Source organism: Salvia splendens, chromosome 18 (assembly GCF_004379255.2).
Source record: "Salvia splendens isolate huo1 chromosome 18, SspV2, whole genome shotgun sequence".
Classification (NCBI taxonomy): domain Eukaryota; kingdom Viridiplantae; phylum Streptophyta; class Magnoliopsida; order Lamiales; family Lamiaceae; genus Salvia; species Salvia splendens.
The window spans coordinates 5,506,366-5,528,981 of NC_056049.1; the positions used below are offsets into that span (position 1 = coordinate 5,506,366).

The window sequence follows — 22,616 nt, forward strand, 5'->3', positions numbered from 1 at the left end:
AAACTAGAATTTCCTTGTCATCCATCATACGTGGAGTGGCCATGCATACCCCATGAATATAAAATTCGGATATTTGAAACCAGATAAAATCAAACCCCAAATATCAAAGTGAGTAGAAAGCTGTGGGCCACCCTTCCATTAAAATAACGCTATAGCCAATGAGAAGCAGCCAAGGTAACGCAATCAACGTGCAGCCACGACCAAGAGCGCGTGGTACTCACATCTCCAAACAATTGAGCACGTATCCACACGCGCTAATCTAGCGAGTGAAACTGGAGGATGGCCTTTTGCCACCCCATTCTCATGATTGGTCCACCGTTAATCAATCACACAGCGAAAAAGAGCTGCCCGCCCCAAAACTCCGCGGGGCACAAGTATAATTCATGGGAAATTGAGGGGCGTTGAGCTTTGCTCGAATAAATTATGTTGTTATTGGGTTCTACTATTTGTGGTACACAGGAATCCCATAAATCGTTGCTGTGAAGGCGGAAAATTGCTCTGGTTTTAGGTTAGGAAAGGATACAGGAAAAAAGGAAAGGGAACTATTTGGGGAGTGGTCAATTGGGAGAAGACAGATTAAAGATCTGTTTCGTTTTCGAGTCCTCGCGATCCATCAATCGTACCAATGGGTCTCTGGGAAGCTTTTCTCAATTGGCTTAGAAGGTTTTCTCATTGTCCATTTTTTTAACATTTTCCAGATGTAGAAAGAATATGTTGTGAATCATGAATGAATTTTTTTTGGTGTGTGTGGATGATTTTGGATGAATTTGATCGGTGGGTTGTGCTTGTGTTGTGTGTGTTCCCTTTTTCCTGAAAAAGAATGTTTTTTTTAATCTTTAGCTTGGAAATTTTATCCATTGGCTTCAGTTTTTGCATTGGTTGTTGCTCTGTTTTGTGGCCTTTTGGCTTTTTAGTCTCTAACCTTTTTGTTTTTTTTGTCAAGATTAAAGACATTTTGATCGCAGTAGAGATATAATTATGTTTATTTATTTCTCTGGAGTTCAATCCCTTCTTGAGTAAGAGGACATTCAATCTTTTGATGTTTCTAATATTCATTGAAGTGCCAAAACGATGCTTCTTATACAAAAAGATTAATCTTTTAAAGCTATCCTTTGAATTAACCGAGACTGTTGCTTTGTACAATCTCTAAATAAAGGCAATTATTGAGTTTTCTAATGCCATGTTCCATAACTCACCCTTGGAGCATTAGTTTCCAAACTTTAAGCATGGTGGTTTGACAAATTCTTGTTACACATGCTATTTTGGGAGTGTTTTCTTGTAAAATCACTACAAACATCTTGTTTGCACAATAAATTGATGCTCTTTTCAGCCATGTGTGCTGGTCCAACAGAGATATAATTAACTACCACTAGTAGTGTAGAAATATCCACAAAGGTGTTGTATAGAGTATCTTGAAATTCAGAATTATCTCTTGCATTAAGGATGTTGACTCACAAATAATCATGTGATGCAGCCTTTTCTTCAAGCAAGAAATGGAACTGTCTCTTATAGGTCTTCAGAATGCTGGTAAAACTTCGCTTGTAAATGTTGTTGCTGTAAGTATATATTGTACCCTTTCTTTGGGATGAATCTTTGTGGCTCTCATTGATAATTCTTTATTTGGTCAATCCTTGTTGATTTATTTTTCCTTTGTGTGTCTAGACTGGTGGATACAGTGAAGATATGATCCCTACGGTAAGTTTATTTCCTTCTTGATTTTTTAACAGCTACACCTAAAACGTTCATATTTACTTATGGAATTCTGTCGTGGTGCTTCAGGTAGGATTTAATATGCGGAAAGTCACTAAAGGGAATGTCACAATAAAGCTGTGGGATCTTGGAGGCCAACCCAGATTCAGGAGTATGTGGGAGCGATATTGCCGTGCAGTTTCTGCAATTGTGTATGCTACCAGTAACTTTTGTCTACATCGCTAATTTCCTATCAGCAGCATTGATTATGATTTCATCCCTTTGCTAATTGTGCATTTTAGTTAGAAAAAAACTTTTGGATGCTAAAGTTCAGTCTATGCTCCTTCAGTTGTGCACATCCTCAAATTTATTCGTAAAACCCCAATGTTCTGTTATCAAAGGTATAATTCTGATTTATCATGCCGTAGAACCAAACCTTGCTGTTTGGACTGACGGTGAATCAAGTTACTTGTGTTTGCTTAGTTTGAGTTTAGCCGAGATTGTCACCCTAGTCCTCTTAACTTCTTGGAAGTCAGAGGCTAGCAACAAAAATTTAACATTCATGCATTATGATTTCTTGTAGAAATGTTAATTTTGTCACTAATATCATGCATTTTGGTGCAGTTATGTTGTTGATGCTGCTGATCCTGATAATATCAGTATCTCCAAAAGCGAACTTCACGATTTGTTGAGCAAACCATCTCTAAGCGGGATTCCATTGCTGGTTTTGGGGAACAAGATCGACAAGGCTGCTGCCCTGTCAAAACAAGCATTGACTGATCAAATGTACGTGCAACATGAGATGAATCGACATCCATTTAGTTGAATTGTGTTATAATCTGTGGGTGGTGGTGCAGGGGTTTGAAGTCGATCACAGACAGAGAAGTGTGCTGCTTCATGATCTCTTGCAAGAACTCAATGAACATCGACCAAGTGATTGACTGGCTGGTGAAGCATTCAAAGTCAAAGAGCTGAGCACAAGATTGAGGTGCCTACTGCAACTGCAAGTGCATTATGTTGTGTTATAGATTTTTTTGTGTGGGAGTTTGCTATTGTTGTTGAGTGCACCAATTTATTTGTGGCCGATGGGTTGCTGTTGCCTGCGTCTGCTTCTTCTATTTGAATTATCCGTGTATTATATGTTAACTCACATTTGCTTTATATTCTCTAACTTATGTCACTCTCTTTCTTTGGCCTTTGATGCCAATCTATTCCTCTCTACCTTCTTGTTTTGTGCTGTGAAAAAAATATAATTGCACAAAACATTGGTGATGACACTCCAGAGTCCAGCCAACCATAGTTCATTTTATGCTTTTAATAAAAATATCATTAACCTAATAATTGATCAGCAATTTTAAATTATAGCAAGTCAATTCGCTGTTACTAGAAAATTGTGGTTGATTCATTTTATTACGCGTGAAGTATAAGTATCATTTTCATTTAAGCAGAATTTTGTGTACGAATAAGAATTCATTTCATTTTTTCTACTTTGGTGAAGTTTCATTTACAAATAAAATAAGGCTCATCCACGAATTTAATTATATGATCAATAATTAAATTTATTTTATCACTTGCAAATAAAAGTGTCATTTCATTTAAGAAATTGTCTCACATAAATAATACTCCGAAGAGAGAGAATAAAAGAGAAATGAAGTGAAAATTGTTCCGCAAAATTTGCAAATAAATTAATAAGAAAAAGTATAGAAGAGATATATTAATAACTACCAGAAACAAAATATTGTTAAAATCTCCACTTTCTTATACGAAGATCTAAATGCACCTCAATGTGACAAAGTAAAAAGAGAGAGGAAGGGGAATTGTCTAATAAAATCGATCTCACTGTAGTATGTCACCCACCTATACTGGTTCGCAGTTTTGCTCTTCTTTGCTATCTGCAAGTATTTCACCTGTACTCACACACATCACTTGGTTACACTCACCAACAAACTATTATCTTCACCATCTTTGCATCATCTAATCAAAGCACAGCAGCCAAAATGCTTGAACTCAGAAACGACTCTAAAAATGGTGACTAACAACGATTACATGACTGCGTACTTTAGTAAATCCATTTGGGCTTTATTTTATTTATTCATCTGTGTGTGGACCGATTGCATAGCATGAAACAGTTGTGAAGAGTAGTCCTACTACAACTAGAGGAAGGAAGTGGAATGGGTGCCTTCGTTACCTGTAGTCTTGAGGGGTTGTACATAGGTATTGTGAAGGTCAAGCTCACAGGCCAGGCTTCTTTAGTGATATTTCCTGTGAAACCAAAGGCAAGACAATACATGATCATGTAATCAAATCAGGCATAAATTTACAAGCTATACAAACATACCAAGCAATTCCTGTGAAAAGTTTAGCTTTGCTTTTAGAGTGTGTTCTGATCCCCCTACAATCTGTTGAACATGAGCACTTATTAGCAGCAACTTTGAAAGATGTGATTACTATTAATATAAATACCAAAACACAATTCAAGCACGAATCATTCAGTAGCAGGAGATGTAACCTTCTTAATATTCCATTCAAGTTTCTTTTGCGATTCTTTGAAATCAGCATTCTGACCAACTATACCGCGTTCCAACTTCCAAGTCAAAATTGACTCTAAATGCAATACACAAAAAATATGCTGTTTAGTATTTCACGAGCAAAAGTAGAACTGAATCTGTAGGAAAGCAACAGGTGTTGTTTAGTATTTTATTCTACAGATGTTCGTCAAGGAAAGATCCAACAACCAGGTCTATAGAATCTAATACTAACTGATGCATCTGGATACTTATAATCATAAACTGAGCACTCTATGAATCATGTGAAAGGGGAGAGTGGATAACCAAAAGATAAGCAACAACCAAAATCATAGTATCAGTGATGAACAACTCTATCATAGAAGTAGTACTATGCAGAATTTTACCTCGTTGTATATGTTGGTAATGGCATCTCTATTAATATTGTGTTAGCAGTGATGCTTAAAGGAAACTCAGCACGGATCTTCAGAATCACCTCAGCCTAACAAGAGAAAATAAAATTTAAGAAGCTACCGCCACTTACAAATATATTAAAACTTCCCATTTTCAAATGGTTGAACACTTGTCACTATACATAAGATTGCTATTCCAAAAATAACAGATCTAAATAAACACATGAATAATGATTTAATTTCAACTCAATGCAGTTTTAATCAACTATACCTTAAATGATCCTGCTTCTTCAATTAAGGTGTTAATTGTGAAGGGGGGCTTAAATTCCTGAGTAATGCGATAATTCATGACAGGAAACTCCCCATCCGGTGGTACCTAAGTAACATCAGACATTCGAAACAATGTTTCTTTAGGGAGAATAAACTCAAAAGACTAATGTATAACAGTAGAATCTTGTAAGCCAAACTACAGCACTCACCAGACTCAGTGTTCTGTCTACATCGAAATTATCCATATGACCAGATTCGTGAAAATTGCAATCATCCAGAATAACTGCTCCTGTCCCTGAAGAGCCACTGTACCCTATGCATAAAAAAAGTACTATGCTCTGATGTCACAGACTATCACAGCAGATGAAGGTTATGACTTACAAAATACAAAAGCTGACTGTCAAAACAGAATTATGGTCTTAACGAATCAGATGACATTAGATATGGCTAATAAAGTGCCTTCAAATATTATAGAATCAAGACTGGTATTCCAAAAAGATTAACAAAGCGATTACCAAAACTGGGTACGCTGCCTCTTCCAATGTGTAGGTCATCATTGAGAGCTAATCTGATTTCTGGGTTTCCTGTTAGATAACTCTTCATTTGAATAGTACCATCAATTTCAGAAGTCAATACATATCCCTGTTAACCATCATTTGATCATGTATAGGTCAGTACTTAAGTGACATAACATATTAAAGACTTCCACATTGAGCAAGAGATGATAAAAACCCAAGAACAAGACAGTAAGATACAATATACCAAATGTTGACCAATAAAGAAGTATTACAAGATTAAGCCTCTACTGTTTCATCCTTTGTAGCTTCAATCAAGAGAATCTTTTCTGTATAGAGGCAAGTTCACAGGATAAACTGCCACTTACACTGGAGCTAAAGGTAACACTTATTTTCTCAATGATATCAACAAAGATTTCCTCCCTTTTTCTACCCCCCGGTTCATTTGCCACAACTGATTTTGTGACAGCTGTACCAGGCATTCGTTTATTTCCTTGCTGCATAAACAAAACAGTTTCCATCAGGATCATGAATACTTAAACCAGGCCATACTCAGCTGAAGCATTGAAGCATTTGTAAGAAAATATATATTTTGAATTGCTTACACATTTATCATAAAACATAATACCATAAATAAGGCTGCAGGGCCCAGATTCGGCAAGCGTGCAGCATCAACTACAATTGGTTCATTGAAGACATAAGACTTCAATACCTCAGTAGATGTCGTTTGAACATATCCAAAATCCTGTCATCAGAAGATATGCACTGGTACATAACCAGAAATATAAATTTGTAGGGATTTTAAAAATGAACAAGAAAAATATAATGGTTATACATAAAAAGACCTATCAAATATCAGGAAAATTCACTGGGATGTCACAAAAGCATCCCTCTACCTCCCTCTTAAGTCTTAATTCAATGTTGAAGTTTGGTAATATTAAATTGATCCCCCAAAAATACATCAAATAACAAGGATAAAAATGTCCATGTCTTATTATTCTTAGGGCAACAGCAACATGCAACATAAAACTACAGTAACATGTATTTTAGCTTATAGTACTTACAATAACTTCATCAAGCAGCTCATAGACAAGCACAAAAATTTTCCGCATAGACTCTTCACTAAGAACTCCAAGGTAATCTTTGATGGCACGCGCTATCCTCTGTAGAAGCTCTAAAGCTAAGGAAGGGGACAAGTTGGTCCTTGTGGTTGCGACAAAGAGCAGGCCAACGACCTTCACGTGGAAATAGTTTATGCCATCCAGATTCTGTTCATGAATGTGTGAAACAAAATTAAAATTAGTAGTGGAACTCTAGCTTTACTTTCATATGTGGCGTAATACATAAAGCTGAACAAAACACAACCAAATCAAGATATGAACTTTCACACTTCAATCACACTATGTCAAAATAGATAAAAACAACTCATTCGTGTTATTATTCATTGAAATCTATCAATCTTCTGTTAATCAAAAACAGATATCAAAGTGTCACTAAAAAGTAAAAATACCCACAAAGACAGGTGGTGCTTCCTCTTTGCCATCCTCTTTCCAGAACTTCACTTTGCGGAAGAAAATATCTGCACTTCCTTTCTGTACATCACGACGGTCTGCATATTTGCAACGTTATAATCAGGTGAAAAAAAGAAGAAAAAAATCCAAAATATAAAACAAAACAGAAAACATTAGGAAGGTTAATGAAATATGACACAGTTTATGACCCCCAAAAAAGTCATGGTCAATCAGATGGACTGATCATACTTACAACTAGCTTCCATCAGGTGCGAGAAGAAGATCATACCAATAATTCGGCCCAAATATATTAGAGTAATCAACACCAAGACATTTTTAGAAGCTCAATGAAACTCCAAAGAAATATTGTCATACAAATAAAAATCCTCCTCATCTACACCTATTAACTAGGATACCATCCGGATTCCAGTCCAAGTAACAGATCATAAAATTTTAGAAAATATTGAATTCAAAAATCAAACGAACATCAAGAGTAAGATGAATCCGAATGTAATGCAAAAAGTTCAAAGCAATTGCCAGATGAGAATACTGATACTAAATATACTAATAATCGGAGAGCTGAAGTGTATAGGACCCTACATTGAACGCGTTAACCAAAATGGAAACAAGACAATCTGTGCGATTTTCGAATAGAGAGAGAAGAACATACAGTCTCGGAAGACGATGTTATCGCCTCTCTGCGAAAGAACGAAGAACTGGGAGATCATCACGCCACAACTCACAGCTCGCTAAAATCTATTCTTCAATCCAGTTATGACATTTGAGTTGAATTTTCTTTTCGTTATTCATATTCATCCAAATTCTTTATTTTAGTTTTAATATTTCTTTTTTATCCTCTAACAAATCTTACTGTCTATTTATTTTACAATTTATTAATTTATAAGTAGTAAGTATTAAAACTTGTTTTGTTCAAGAATTTATTTCCAATCTTCGAACTCACATCAACTTGCTATAAACCAATGATCATTTATATAAAATGATATTACAAATTTCCAATCCTCTTAACTTTAACAAGTCTTACTTTTAATAATTTAAGTCACATTTTTTACTAAAAACAGTAAATTAATTTTGTCTATTTCTTTTATATTTGATTATAACTTGTTTTATTCAAAAATTTATTTTCAATCTCCAAATACACGTCGATTTTTTACAAAACAGGTGATCATTTATATAAAAGTATAAATAAAATCTGACATTTAAATTAATGATTATAATTAGAGTAGTATAGTTTAAATTGTCGGAGTATCAGCAATTTAGTTTGATTAATAAAATTAACGAACAAGATAACCTATTTATGAGCAAAAAAAATGTAGCACTAGAAAATATCGGAAATAATAATAATAATAATAATTCCAGCTTAGAACCCTAAAAGCGTCCACTATAAGGTGGACGCGGCGGTCGCCGCGAGCGGGGCGATGGCGGGGCGGAAGGCGCGGCGATTATAGTGGATGGGGTGTCCGCCGCGAGGGTGGAAGCGGGGGGTGGGGTGGAGGGCGGCGGACGAGGCTTCGCCGCGAGTGGGGCGAGGACGCGGCGTGTAGTGTATAGGCGCGGCTATAGCCGCGGCTATTATAGTGGCGGAAATCCGCCGCGGCTATAGCCGCATTGTTCGATATTTTTTTTTTCGTTTTTCATATCTATAAATACCACTCTCCCTCCTCCCCCACTCCCATTTTCACAACATCCATACACCCACTTTCTACAAAAACACTCTCTACAAAATGCACCGAGGAGACGACGAATCACCCGACACTGAGGAATCGGGATATGACAGCAATCCATCTCAGCCGTCGGCCCATCATTCGCCGGCATCGGGTTTTGGCGGATATGCGGTTCCGTCACAGTCTTGGAGTTGGAATCAATCTCCACCACCGTGGGCATCGAGTCCACCCCTTCCTCCATCTCAGTCGTGGAGATCCTCACCAACGCCGCCCGCTTTACAACGGAATCTGAGTCGTTCCGCTTTTGGAGATTACCGACCCAACCTAGACGCGCTTCACCTGGCGCGGCCGGGTTCCCCTTTTCAAGCCAGCCAATCTCCGATCACCGAAGCAGATCAAGACGCATTTGATATTATGCTGGGTCTGCTCAGTACCGGCATCCCAGATACGCCGGTAGCGCGGGTGGAAACACCCGTTCCGACCCGAGGAGGTGGCGGCAGCCGGGGCTTTGGTGGCGGTAGGGGCAGAGGCCCTAGGGGCGGAGGCGGCAGTCGTGGCACCGGCAACGTCGGTGGACACTCGGGCAGCTCCCCCGGCATTGCAAGTAGCGAGGGCAGTGGCCCCGGCGGTAGCGGTGATCAGCCCGAGGGGTCCAGCCGCGGCAAGCCATACAGCAAAGACGAGAGCATTGCCGTGGCGAAGGCGTGGGATGCTATCACTTCGGACCCCGTGGTGGGTACCGATCAGGAGTCGGGGAGCTTTTGGAGGCGCGTCATGATGGCATACGAGGAATTGAAGCCCGACGGAGCCGAGAAGCGCGACCCAGAACAGATCCGAAAAAAGTTCGGTAGGATACTGCGGGCTACCAAGCTGTTCGCGTCCATATACGAGAACAACCTTCGCCACGCCGAGAGTGGCAGAAGCGCAGAAGATGTGAAGACCCTGTCGGAGGGCCAATACCGCAAGACGGGCCAGCCGAAGTTCACCTTGTGGGAGGAGTATCTTGTCCTCCCGGATTGTCCGAAATTCAGGTCGATCGTGGCGAACGAGGTGGAAACAGCCGGTGGCCCGAAGCGCACAAGGCACAACCTTGCCGGGGAATACAGCAGTGGGAGCGGCTCGCACGAGTTCGAGCAGTCCGACGAGCAAGTCGAAGAGCCAGCCGCGACTCACATTAGGCGACGACGGCCCATGGGACAACAGGCCTCTATCCGCAGAGCCAGAGGAGGTAGAAGTGCTTCCCGCCAAACGGCGGCCGCATCCGGATCGCGCATCCCCCAGTCTGCCCCAATCCCACAGCCCACGGTGCAACCCCACGAGGTATTGGCCAATAGCATAGACGTAACGTTGATGCAACAACTGCAAGACGTATGCAGGTCATACGCAGGGGAAACTGACCCGTACGTCAAGAACGTCTACAAGAGGCTCATCAATCGGCTTGAGAGTCGACTGGGGTTGGTTGATAATGCGCCTGGGGATACCGCGACCGGCAGCAGCGAGAGAGGAGGATGAGGAGAAGAAGAAGAAGAAGAAGAAGAAGAAGAAGAAGAGGAAGCCGACTCCGACACCGAGTAGACGGTGCCGGAGTTTTGTTGTTGTATTTTATTTTCATTATTCGTTGTATAATTTTACCGGTATGCAATACAACGAATATTCGGCCTAATTACCTCGTATTCTAGTTATTTACACTGCGATTATTTAAATTACACTTGATTGAAACAAAAAAATATTTAAAAATGAAAATTGATTATAAAATTTTGGGGCTATTGGAGTTGTCAATTATAGTGGCGGAAATAAAATTTTGGGGCTATGGACAAAAAATTGGGGCTATGGACAAAAAACTGGGGCGAGGCTATTGGGCGTGTCCACCTTATAGTGGACACCCTAACCCTATGGTGGCTCACAGCTTCGTCCTCACCCTACTTGTGACTTGTGAGAGTCAATGCCTCTGTGAAACCCCCAAATTTTGCCCTACCCATGATGTCCTCGATAGTTTCAAAAATCCCCTCCATGTCCCTCGCTAGGTCGCTCTACCACCGGGCTCTCTGCACCGCCGTCGAGACTCGAACCCAAAAGCTCGAGCGAATTGCCGAGGACCTGATTGGCCTCAACAAGATCGAGCGCCATGATTACGTCATTCTCTTTCGTCACAAAATGGGCTTGAATCGGTTCGGCGCCGCCGCCTCACCCGCCGCGCAATCGCCTTCATCACCCGGATCATCTGCCCCTGCTGCTGCCGCCAAAGAGAAGACCGCTTTCGATGTGAAATTGGAGAAATTCGAGGCTTCGGCTAAGCTTAAGGTGATTAAGGAGATCAGATCTTTCACTGATTTGGGGTTGAAGGAGGCGAAAGATTTGGTGGAGAAAACACCGGCTGTGGTGAAGAAAGGGGTTACCAAGGAGGAGGCGGAGAAAATCGTGGCGAAGCTCAAGGAAATTGGCGCCACTGTGGTGTTGGAATGAGGCCAGATTTGAATATTTCGGTAGTTTTCCTTGGCAGCAATTTTCGTATTGTTAGTTTGTTACATGAGTAATTTTGATTTAGATCATTCTGATTCGTGAATAGAAATGAAACATTGCTTCAATGATTTCTCAGTTATTCGAAGCAATAGCATATAAATTCTATCAAGTTCATCTTAGTTATAAAAGATGGAATTTTGGACGAGATCATATCTTCAGTGTGAATGAATATTCGCATTACTGAGAATCATGTCATTGCTATTACTGTTCACTATCTATGAATAAATGCATTTTCAATTTGCTTGGTGTTGCATAACAGAGCTTTCTCGATATTGCCGTGTTTCTTTTTTCCTTATTGTGGTGGGAACATGAATAACTAGAGAATTCAGTGAGTCCATATAAATCTAGCTCAGGCATTTTGGTCTGATTATCGTTCGAGCCTCTGTGTTGTCCTGAAATAGTTTATTTCTCCAGCAAAGAATGTTCAAAAATATGGTTTTGCTAAGTTTCTGTGTGCAGAGTGGCCTTAATGCAGAAAAATAAAGGGACATTTTCCAATTCTGAATTCTGAAAAGCTTCAGAGTGATCATATTTCTTCTTGTTGAAGTTCTGTTCTTGTTGATGCTTACTTAGCTGTTTAAGTCAGGTAATCTCCATATCTTGCGTTTCTTGTTTTCTGTTTCAAAACCATGAAGTTTCTAGAATCAGGTGAATTAGGACTGGGCAGTCGATTTACTGTAAGAGTTTACATTTGTCACAGCCAGCTTTCCTCCTAGAAGGGATGTGTTGGTATGTTTACTTTCCATAATGTTGAACAACAGGGTAGAGTTTTTTATTTGAGATGAGATTAAATAGTTAATTTAATTTTATTTATGATCTTTTTGTTCTTATTCTTTGAGTTAATTTTCCGTATAGGATTAAACCTGAGTTCCTTAGCAGCCTATATATATGGCTTGTTTGACATTTGATTTGGGGTGTCGCAAAATTTGAGTTGTATTTCGTTTCACTTGGTGTTATTTTCTTCATGAATCACTTGTAGAGAGACAGAAATGTAGGATTTTGTAGTTTGATTGCTGTTATAACTGAATCGAACAAGAAAGCCACAATCTCAGGCTTACAGAAGATTGCTAAATGATGCATTAAGGTTTTGATTTTCTTTTTCCATCAACTTTAAAATGAAATTCAATAAACCACTGCATAATGCAATTCTATTGTCATAGGAGTTTTGCAAGAAAATATGTGAGTTTGGGACACAAACAACCAGCCGATGAAACTGGCAAAATTCAGAGTCACAATTCTGCAACTTATCTACAATATATATAGACACAAGCTTGCAAAAGATGAGCTCCCCACAGGATGGCCTTCCATGTTATCAAATGTTCTGCACAGAAACAACCGAACGAGGCAATCAGATACAGAAGTCGAAATCTGGGACAATCGTTCAAGCAAGCAGAAATATAATATACATAGAGGCTTCAACTATACCAGACACCGCATAGCTTGATGATTCAATGCCTTCTGAGCAGCATCAGCAAAACACTGTGCAGCTTCTGCTTCAGCCTCGGCTTCCTCCGCTTCCCTTGCTGCCGCCTCAGCTTCTGCTATCGCAGCTTCAGCCTCCACAACTGCTATTGCAGCAGCTGCAGCAGCCTCCTCCGGGCTCATGCTCCTCATTTGCTCTAGTTCAGCATCAATCTCGGCTTTACTAAGAAGTACAACGCTGCTTCCCTCCGCTTGAAAATAATTCTTCTTAGCTCCATTTTCAAGCAGCAACTTTGGTTCTTCCCCAGCACTAAAAGAGATCAACTTTGGTGCAATTCGGTATTGATTCTTCACCTGTTAACCAGACACTACAAATTATCAAGTTGAAGACCATAATGACTCGACCTCTTAATTTTTTACTTCCTTTTTCCATCTATGACTCCATATGTATACATATGACTCCATAACCGAAGCTCAAAGGTTTGATACGACAACAAAAGCTCATAAATCTTTTTCACTCTCGACACAATCATAGAACCAAAAGTACCCTCTTTTCCCCGGCCTCTCAGATATCTCCTGTTCATCGTATAACAATAACTACACAGTTTATGAAACATGTCCAATTAATTATGAAACATGTCCAATTAATTATGAAACATGTCAAATTAATCACCCAACTGGAAAGGAGTCAAATATCTAATACTCTCACATAGAAATCTCTGGTAGACGTTCGTAGAAGAATCACCGCTGTCATAAGACCCAAATTTTAACAAATTTTCGAACAAAATGGCGAAGTAGAAGAACTCATATTCAAGAAAGATGCAAATAAAAGAGCAACAGGGAATGGTCCCCATTGAAAATGAAGCTGCCAAGCAAACTACTGCTGCCAAAAGCCCTAGTCTTCAAGCAATCCTAACTAGTGACCTAAGTCTAAGCCCCTAGGTGTACAATAAAATATACTCCCTCCATTCCCTAAAAATAGGAACATTTGAAACGGCACAGGTTTTAATGCAAAACTGGTAAAGTAAGAGAGAGGACTGAGAGGTAGAAAGAAAGTGTGTTAGTAGAAAATGGGTCCCACCTCATTAGAGAGAAAGAAGTTTCCTAAAAAAAATAGAAAGTTTCTATTTAGGGGACAGCCCAAAAAGGAAAGAGTTTCTATTTTTAGGGGACGAGGGAGTAAGAAACATAGCCAATTCCTCTAACCCATGCCAATGCCAAATAAGTGTATATTCAAAACATCTCAGCCAGGGTTGTTGGTTCACCCTCGCCCACCACATATATACCCGGAAATAAATTCCACCCTCCCAATTATCTGCTAAACTAATTAAATGATTAGATTACTATGTATTAAGAATTGCATAATTTGGATCCCCTGTGATGGCATGTTTACATTGCAAGGACATGAATGATGCAGCATGCATGAAAAATGAATATATTTGATAAAGGCTAGTAGACATTAGGTACTTACTATCTAATAATCAGCAAATTACAGCACTAAAACATGTAAATTTGAGATTTCCCCCGGAAAGAAACAGGAACTATTTTCTAAAGTGATATACCTTAATTAATCGTCCATTTTCTGTCAAAATCTTCAAATTTGCAGCCAAAGTCCTCTCAAGTTCTGGAGGGGCCGAGTAATTTTCCTACACATATACCATATATCATGTCAGATTCAGAAACTCATGCTCATAGAAGATATAAGAAAACTTTAAGACTTGCTATTCGTGAAGCTATGCTTAACCAAATCGTACAGTGGCTGTTCCCATATGAAAATTATAGCAGAAATGAGTGGAGAATCAAAAGTTTCTTTTTGCAGGACATGAGTTTATCAAAATGTAAATTATGTACCTTCAAAACTCTAGCAATCACAAAATATTACTATTGAACACCAGCATTTTCTCAATTTTCAGCAGATTCACTTTTTAGTCAATTTTATTTAGACGTATAAAAATCCATGTACATCGAAAGACAGAAAAGAAGTACCTCTACATATTGCATAATTGCAGGCCGACTAGATCCTCGAGGTTCCTTTAACTTTGTTATAGCCTCCAGAATAACATCATCCATCCTGCATTCACAACCAAAAGCCTCAAACGATGTATTTAAGAGCATTTAGAACAAATTCATTCTGTATGAATTATAGAAATATAATGATTTTCAAATGTAATTTGAGTTTAACGCATTTAGAACAGGAGCAACGCATCTTATGGAGCTTGTTCTTATAACTAAATCAAGCAATGGACCAGTGTGTAGCCATAGTTCAAGAACATTAAGCAACAAAACAAATCCCTTCCTCCTCCTACCAGGTAGAAAGTTTATCCGTAAACATGCACACACTAGAGAAACTGTCAAAGTTGCAAGTTCATCTTATGAAGCAACTAGGACAGATGTTTGAAAATAAATTATTGAAGGGATGTGATTTTCCTGTATGCTTAAAACAGGCCAGACTATCTTTACAGTCGGAAGGCATCAAATGACTCAATAGGAGCATCTATAACAGAGTCATATGACTTCTAAAAACATTGCTTATGATTCCCAAACATGCATACACATATAACAACCCATGGAAAATTCCAAATTAACCTTCCGAAGCGCCTGAGCCGCACCTCTGAAAATAAATTATTGAAAGAAAGGTGTTTTTCTACACGATTACAGCAGTTGCAACACGAGAGAACTAAGCATGTACTACCTCCATTAAATGATTGGACGAGTTCTAAAAAGATAAAAAGGAAAAAAATTTAGGAGGAAAGTGGGTTATGAAGAAGCTGGTTAGTAATTTACAAATTTAAATTTGGCACTTCACAAGGTTATGTATTCCAACCTTGATATGCTTTTCTTGAATTTTACATCCTGGGATATTTCATTGGATACTGCAATAGAAGTTATGCCAAGAACTTCACCCTTATCCACCACCATGCTACTAGCCGTAGTGTCCTCCTCTTGCTTGGGGGTAAGCTGACTGCTTTTAATTGAAACCCTAGCCCTATGGCGGGATCCAAGACCATTTGCCATGCAATTCAAATTTCTCCACTTATCCTAAACCAGAAGAAGTCCTCTGAAATATATTAATTTATGCAATGCAAAGGATACGATAAAGATCTACTAATCAATACCTTAAGGTCCACATTAGAACGTGACCGCAAGACTGTGGTGAACTCTGGATCTTTAAGAATAGTACTCCATTTTCCCATTCCATATTTTTGAATGCCAGCTTTAAGAGCAGCTTCTTCTTCCGATGTCCACTTCTGCTTAGGGGCACCCATCGCAGACCTAGTGAGTAATGCTAGTTTTTGTTAAACCTGCCAAATGCAGAGACATTGAACAATTAGAGAATAGATACAATAGTAACACCTAGAATAATAGAATGAAGTAATAACTAATAAAAGAAAGTAACGAAACGGTGTATTTTCCGTATATAGTTACCAAATTTGCACAGAAACTCCTTTATGTTTTTTAAAAGATGAGTATCTCGGTATTTAATGACTCCTAACCAAATCCCGAATACGACGAATACAATAATCAACCAAAAGATTATGGCACATCCTAAATAGGTAGATAATACCCTAAAGCAACAACGTTTCACCTGCTGTACTTTGCATATCAAATTTAGACATGCAAGAAACATACACTATAATCAAAACACTGCAATCAAAACTCCAGTCTGAGGCTATAATAAATTGGATACGACACGTGCTTTAGATAAACTGATCAACAATACAGAATGCAGCATTTGCAACTAATCACAAGCCACAAGAACAAGAAGTATATAGAAACAAGTTTCAAGAACTCAAAACAAACTCCAACAATGTTCTGGAAAACAGTGATGCAAAGAAATGCAGCACACCAGTTACCCCTACCGATCGATATACTTAAATTCATGTGAACATTAACCGTTACCAAAAAACACTGAACCTTAATTTTCTAAGTTATAACAAAACCGATATGAAAGTCAAAATTCCCAACTAATACACACAGCTATCCAATAAAGTAAAGAGACCCAGCTCCTTTTCATGAAAATCATATGCAACATAAAAAGAAACCCTTTTGAGGTGAATCACGCATTAAGTCGAGATGATTCTGCCCACTACCATCTTATTCAAGCTACATCATTCGATCACATGAAAAGGGCAGACTCAATTTCGTGTTTAAAAATTGAAAAAAAAAAGAGGGCAAGCAAAGACCCTTCAAAGGTAAAGCTGAGAGCTATGAATAGATTAGCCATACCCGGAGTAGAGGCGAGTGATTCCTAAAAAATGTTAAAGGAGAAGTCTGATTTATGCAATTGAAACCCTAATTGACATAAAGTCGGAAATTTGGAAGAATCATCCAGCTATGCATACACTCTACTGTAGGTGTGAGCAATAAACAGCACTCAATTTTGTAGTAATAATTTCATTTGGTAGCTTTACCTTGTATGGGATCAATTCATTTCCCAAGCATGTCCATGAGAGTCTGAGACCATGACTCCAGTCACAATTTTGATTTACACTGACTCAACTTTTTTAACTGGTTTTAATTTTACTTTTTCTATAGTAGATTTGGAGTTTCTCTAGTTTATTGTCCATACAATATTCAAGGTTAAATCCAATTGGGTGATTGACGGGAGTAGTAGACCCTCGTTTACAATAAGACAATCGACTATAAATAAGGTATTCTATAATCGGATCTTATTTAATGTATTGTCGATCAACTTGCATTGTAGTTTCGATATTAATATCGCAGGTTTAATTGAAGAATTTTCGGAAATTATCCAACAAGATCTTCAGGAACAGGAATCTTTATTATATTCCCAGCAAGAGGCGTGTCCGACAATGCAACCCTACCCGCGATGATGTTTTAGAGTGGTGGGAGTCAACCCTACCCGACAATGCAACGCTATAAGAGCATCTGCAACGGTGAGCACCGCCGCGTCCGTCCGTCCGTGTCAGCGGCACGGAGACGCTCTCCGCCGCTGCGCTCGCGTCGCTGGCACGGCGCTGCTCGATGCATCGAGCACGTCCGTGTCGGCGAGCTGGCGACGTGGCAGCGTCTGATTAGCCAACGGCTTTTCCGTTGGAAAATTATTATTTTTTATTTTAAAAAAAAAATTGAAAATAATATCAAAAAAAAAATTCCCAATCCCAAAAAAATGACCGTTTTTCCCGTTTTTCTGTATTATTTTTGTTTTTTATTTTTTATTTTCCCCAAAAACATCTATAAATACACATTCATCATCCATTTTTCACATCAAATCATCTCTCATTCATCTCTCTTTCATATTTTTCATACAACTTATCTACACCTTCATCTCTCACTCAAAACCTCAAATGGATTTCACCCATCTTATTACGGAAGCGGAGCGCGAAGAACAAGAATACTACGAACAACATCGTGCCGCTTATGAAGCATATGTCGCAGCGAATACCCCCGCCCCTCCTCCTCAACCAACTAGATCAACTCGCCGCTACATTCATTGTGATCGGGAGGGAGCCCACGAAAGGCTCGTTGCGACTATTTTGCCAACACTTAAGCGGCCACAAAGGCGGTGGCCCAACACTTATCCTTGAAGCGGTCGCAGACTACTGCCTATGGATTTGGCATGCATATTTCGGCGTTGTCGGATCCAACAACGACTTGAACGTGCTCTATTCTTCACCCCTCTTCAATGATGTGTTGAATGGTGTAGCATCGGCGATCGACTTCACCGTCAACAGAAATACATACCACATGAGTTACTATCTCACTGATGGTATCTACCCAAGGTGGTCGACTTTCGTGAAGACGCTCAGCAACCCGCAAGACCCGAGACAGGTTCTTTTTGCGCAGCGTCAAGAGTCCGCGCGGAAAGACGTCGAAAGAGCCTTTGGGGTCCTTAAAGCCCGATTCAACATTGTGAAGGGCCCGGCTCGGCTGTGGTACGTGAATAATATCGTCGACATCATGTACACGTGTATTATCTTACACAACATGATTATAGCCGACGAAGGACCGAGGGGGGCTAGCTTCTACGACGAGGATGAAGCCGGAAGCTCAACCGCGAGGTCTCCCCCACGTCGAGGTGTGCATACGACGATGGGTGAGAGGATCGAAACAAGACACACAATGCGCGATACCTGAATCCACTTTGAGCTACAAGAAGACCTAATCAAACACATGTGGGCGAAATTCGGCAACGAGTAGTGGATTTTTTTAATTTTACGAATTTAATTATGTAATTTTTAATTTTTAGGAGTTTAATTATGAAAATTTTAATTTTTAGGATTTTAATTATGTAATTTTTAATTTTTAGGATTGTAATTATGTAATTTTTTATTTTTTATGTATTTTGTAATATTATTCCGAGTATGTTTAATGTATTTTAATTTTGTGGAAATATTTTTATTTAAATTGAATAATGGAATGGTGGGACCCTTGTGCTGGTTTTTGCGGAAGAGCATGGTTGTGGGTGTTGTGCTCTTGCCTAAGAGCAGGCAGAAAAAGTGGAGCCGGACCCACAACCGTGCTCGTTGGCAAGAGCACGGTTGTGGATGCTCTGAAGTTTGGGGCACATATCCACCGCAACCATCTGAATCAATACTGACGCTTCAAGTGGTTTGGGGAAGAATGACCCAACCCACTCCACGATGACTTCTTTGAGCATTGGGTTGTTTGCATGCACATCAAACCCTAGTTCGACGTCTGGACCATGCCTCAACCACAACCACCTCAATTTGTATTCGCACTTCAAGTGGATGGAGGAAGAATGGCCACACAACCTAAAAGTTTATGAATTATGGGACAAATGAACGTAGTAACAAAATACTCTCTTCATCCGCCATCAGGAGTCTCAGTTCATTTTTATTATAAATAGTAGGTAGATCGCACATCACTAACTCATTCTACTCAAATTTTATAATAAAACTAATAGTATATAAAAATAAGTCTCACATTCCACTACCTTTTTCACCTATTTTTTTCATATTTCTTAAAATTCGTGCCGAACTCAAATGGATCTCCTAGCAGCGGACAGGGGAAATATTAATACTGAGCTGGTTTTCGTGAAATCTAAAGTGGGAAATGGGATTCACTAGTCTAGAATATTGTTATGTTTGGCTTAGTTCATTTTCTGCCACAACAACTATAATATAATATAAACGAAGTATATTAATATCAATTGCGGGGATAGCTCAGTTGGGAGAGCGTCAGACTGAAGATCTGAAGGTCACGTGTCGATCCACGTTCACCGCATTTTTTGAATTTTTTACTATTTCAGTATCAATTTTTTGATACTTTCCCCTTATTTACTTTATTTCGCAGCTTACATAAGTATTTCAGTATCAATTTTTTGATACTTTCCCCTTTTTTCCTTGCTACTTTATATCGCAGCTTACATAAGTAACTAAAAATAGTAATTGCGGTAAAGTTTATACAATAACTATTTTTTACATGATAGGGTCCTCGATCTAGCAAATCTCGTCGAAGATCATCTCCATTATTTTAGCGTATCTTTTATTTTAGTTAGTTGTCTTTATTTATTTTTCATATCTTTTGTAATCTTTTATTTTAGTTATGTTTCTTGATTTGCAAGACATGTGTTAGGGTTTAGAATTCTATTATATAGAATTCTATCTTATTTCAAATCATTGAGAAATATGAAATAAACTTATATTCTCATTCTTGTTCCAAAAACCCTAGAACTTTAACTAGGGAATTATCTCTTTCGCTCTGTTCAATCTTCGTTTGCTCTACAAACCTCTCGATAGGGAACTTAAACCCTATCAATTGGTGCTTCCATTGATTTACTCTTCCTCCAATCTCTCTAAAAAAATCTCCACCGCCATTTCTATCAAACTCACGCCACAATCCTCCGTGCGATACTGCTCGAATAATACTGAATCGGGTTAAAAGTCGATTGTAGAGTTTTCCGTATACAAGCAAGATTATATTCGCGGGAACTTGCTCGAAACATGCTTTTCAGTATACCAAACCTAAAAAAAACATTTAAGAGCTTAAAACAATCAAATTTTACACTATAATACTTAATTCTAATAAGTTAATATTTGAAATAGGGGTAAAATATGTTATTGGGAAAATGAGAACTAGGCGAGAACGAGAACCAAAAATTTTGATTTGTAATGATCTTACTGGAGTATCATAATGATCCGATTTATATTTTGTAATAACTCACTCTACACGTTATGAACTAGGCGAGATTTAAAACAGTAGTATATTTTTTAAAAAATAATCAACACATTCTTATTTTAATCCTTAATTTTCTGTTTTTCTTAATTGAATTAATTAATAAAAAATCATCATGACTAATATATCCTTGTAATGACCTAAATCTCCTTCAAAGTTATAGTACTCCGTATGAGATATTTAATCTAACCGGTTAATTTATGGGATTTTGGTCTGTAATATCATTATTTTTGTCAAAAATATGCTACTTTTCCCATAAATTATAAAAGTGGTATAAAAAATCCACTTTGGTGGAATCTATTTTAAATTTTTTTGGCAAAATACACTCTACATAGACAATTATAAAGTGTATGACCTACCAAAAAAAAAATCTTACTACGTTCTTTCATTTCCCAAATACAAAACTAATTTCAATCCTAAATAAAAGCTACAATGACTCTATACGACACAACCATTTCTGCAAGAAAATAACGACGCAACTAACAATGCAACATTCGAATCCCGTTGAAACCCACGACACAACAATGGCACAACCATTTGACACATGGTACTGTATGCGAAGATAAGTAGCGACATCTAGAGTTAAAAATGTCACGTAATGCAGTAGGATCCACCTTCTAACCCATCAGGAGGAAAAACAACCAAACACAAACTTTATGATTTTTCATGCCATTTTTATAGTTTATAGGAAATAGCATAATTTTTGAAAATTTATTGATTTTAGAGCATCTCCAATGGCGGCGTCGGCACCGGCACGCCGATTTTTTGCGGACGCCGGTGCTGACGCCGAACCATTGCAGCCGGTGTCGGCGAAATCGGCGATTCTTGGGCTGACGCTGATCCGCACGGCGCCATTGTAGGCCCCGGATCGGCGTCATACCGGCGTCAGATTTTTAATTTTTTTTTTAATTTTTCGAAACACTATACATACGCGCTTTGAACGTCATTTTCATTCGCACCACTTGTTTTAACGAGTACTCTCTCTATCTTAATTTCTGTACAAGATCAACAACGAGAAATGAGTAATGCCGGTGGCAGTGGTGGTGGCAGTGGTGGGGATGCTGATGAGTACGAGCATATGATGAACGAAGAGCTAGATACCTATATGAGCCGTGAGGTTGATCGAATATTTAATTCCGTATTTTGTGTGATTGTTAATTATTTGTTTTTCATAATTGAGTGATGTGGCTGTGCTATTGCATGTCCAGTTGCTTGTCCAGTTGCATGTGCAGATGATGTGGCAGGAGGATTTTGATGCTGATGATGTGACAGTGACAAGGCTATGAGAGGGCTATTGCATGTCCAGAACTACTGGAGATGCTCTTATGGACCAAAATATCTTAATTTATTGATTTAATAAAATAGATATAGTCTTAGGTATGCACTATAGGGACCTATAGTCTGCGGTGACGAGCACTCTTCGAGGAAATTCTTGCAAGAGAATGAGGGGAGGAGGAGACGACGATTTTAGAGATTGTACAAATCTTATTCAATCAACTAGGAGAAAAGGCGAATGAGATATTGATAAAAATAATTGTAAGGATGAGAACCAAAATCTAAGTAGAAAATGTATTAATAATTAAACTTTAATTCTACTATCAGAATCGAAGCCGAGACTTTGGGTTTCAAGATTAATCACTTTATAATTAAGCTAATACATGGACACGATTGACTTGCTTTTTTATTTATTTTTTATTGATAATGGACTTGAATATGAGATATTTGGACTAAGTATTAAGCACTCTATTATTAGATCAACACAAATATTAACTTGCTTCTTATACTCGACTAATTAGTTACACAAGATTAAGATTAACATGTGATTAACACATGACACTTTAAATATGATTCACAAATCATTAACTAATACATGATGAGTAGTAAAATAAAATACAAATGTAGAATAATAGTTTAGATTAAAATACCTGAA

At 38.5% G+C, this 22,616-nt stretch overlaps 3 protein-coding genes, 1 non-coding gene and 1 pseudogene across 5 annotated transcripts; 3 read left to right on the forward strand and 2 right to left on the reverse strand.

The window, feature by feature from the left end:
- The first annotated feature begins 368 nt into the window (after positions 1–368).
- On the forward strand, positions 369–2,869 carry LOC121777545 (ADP-ribosylation factor-like protein 8a). Its single transcript, XM_042174834.1, has 7 exons — positions 369–485; positions 539–663; positions 1,475–1,556; positions 1,663–1,695; positions 1,780–1,901; positions 2,314–2,475; positions 2,547–2,869. Exons 2-7 carry the CDS (start codon positions 626–628, stop codon positions 2,662–2,664), a joined length of 555 nt encoding a protein of 184 aa, XP_042030768.1. The 5' UTR covers positions 369–485; positions 539–625; the 3' UTR covers positions 2,665–2,869.
- A 505-nt stretch (positions 2,870–3,374) lies between these two features.
- On the reverse strand, positions 3,375–7,704 carry LOC121776084 (annotated as a pseudogene).
- A 2,792-nt stretch (positions 7,705–10,496) lies between these two features.
- LOC121777623 (50S ribosomal protein L7/L12-like) lies at positions 10,497–11,344 on the forward strand. Its single transcript, XM_042174938.1, has one exon. It carries the CDS (start codon positions 10,562–10,564, stop codon positions 11,045–11,047), a length of 486 nt encoding a protein of 161 aa, XP_042030872.1. The 5' UTR covers positions 10,497–10,561; the 3' UTR covers positions 11,048–11,344.
- An 832-nt stretch (positions 11,345–12,176) lies between these two features.
- LOC121777622 (telomere repeat-binding factor 2-like) lies at positions 12,177–17,091 on the reverse strand. Of its 2 annotated transcripts, none has more exons than XM_042174936.1 (7): positions 16,939–17,091; positions 15,643–15,828; positions 15,351–15,565; positions 14,513–14,597; positions 14,089–14,172; positions 12,530–12,880; positions 12,177–12,425 (listed from the first exon to the last, which is right to left on the reverse strand). In XM_042174936.1, exons 2-7 carry the CDS (start codon positions 15,790–15,792, stop codon positions 12,417–12,419), a joined length of 894 nt encoding a protein of 297 aa, XP_042030870.1. In that variant the 5' UTR covers positions 15,793–15,828; positions 16,939–17,091; the 3' UTR covers positions 12,177–12,416. The 2 variants fall into 2 exon arrangements, with proteins under 2 accessions (XP_042030870.1, XP_042030871.1); XM_042174937.1 differs by lacking the exon at positions 16,939–17,091 and adding an exon at positions 16,754–16,906.
- Positions 17,092–19,663: 2,572 nt separating this feature from the next.
- TRNAF-GAA lies at positions 19,664–19,735 on the forward strand. The gene has a single exon. It is a non-coding gene; the product is annotated as a tRNA-Phe (tRNA).
- The last annotated feature ends 2,881 nt before the right edge of the window (positions 19,736–22,616 follow it).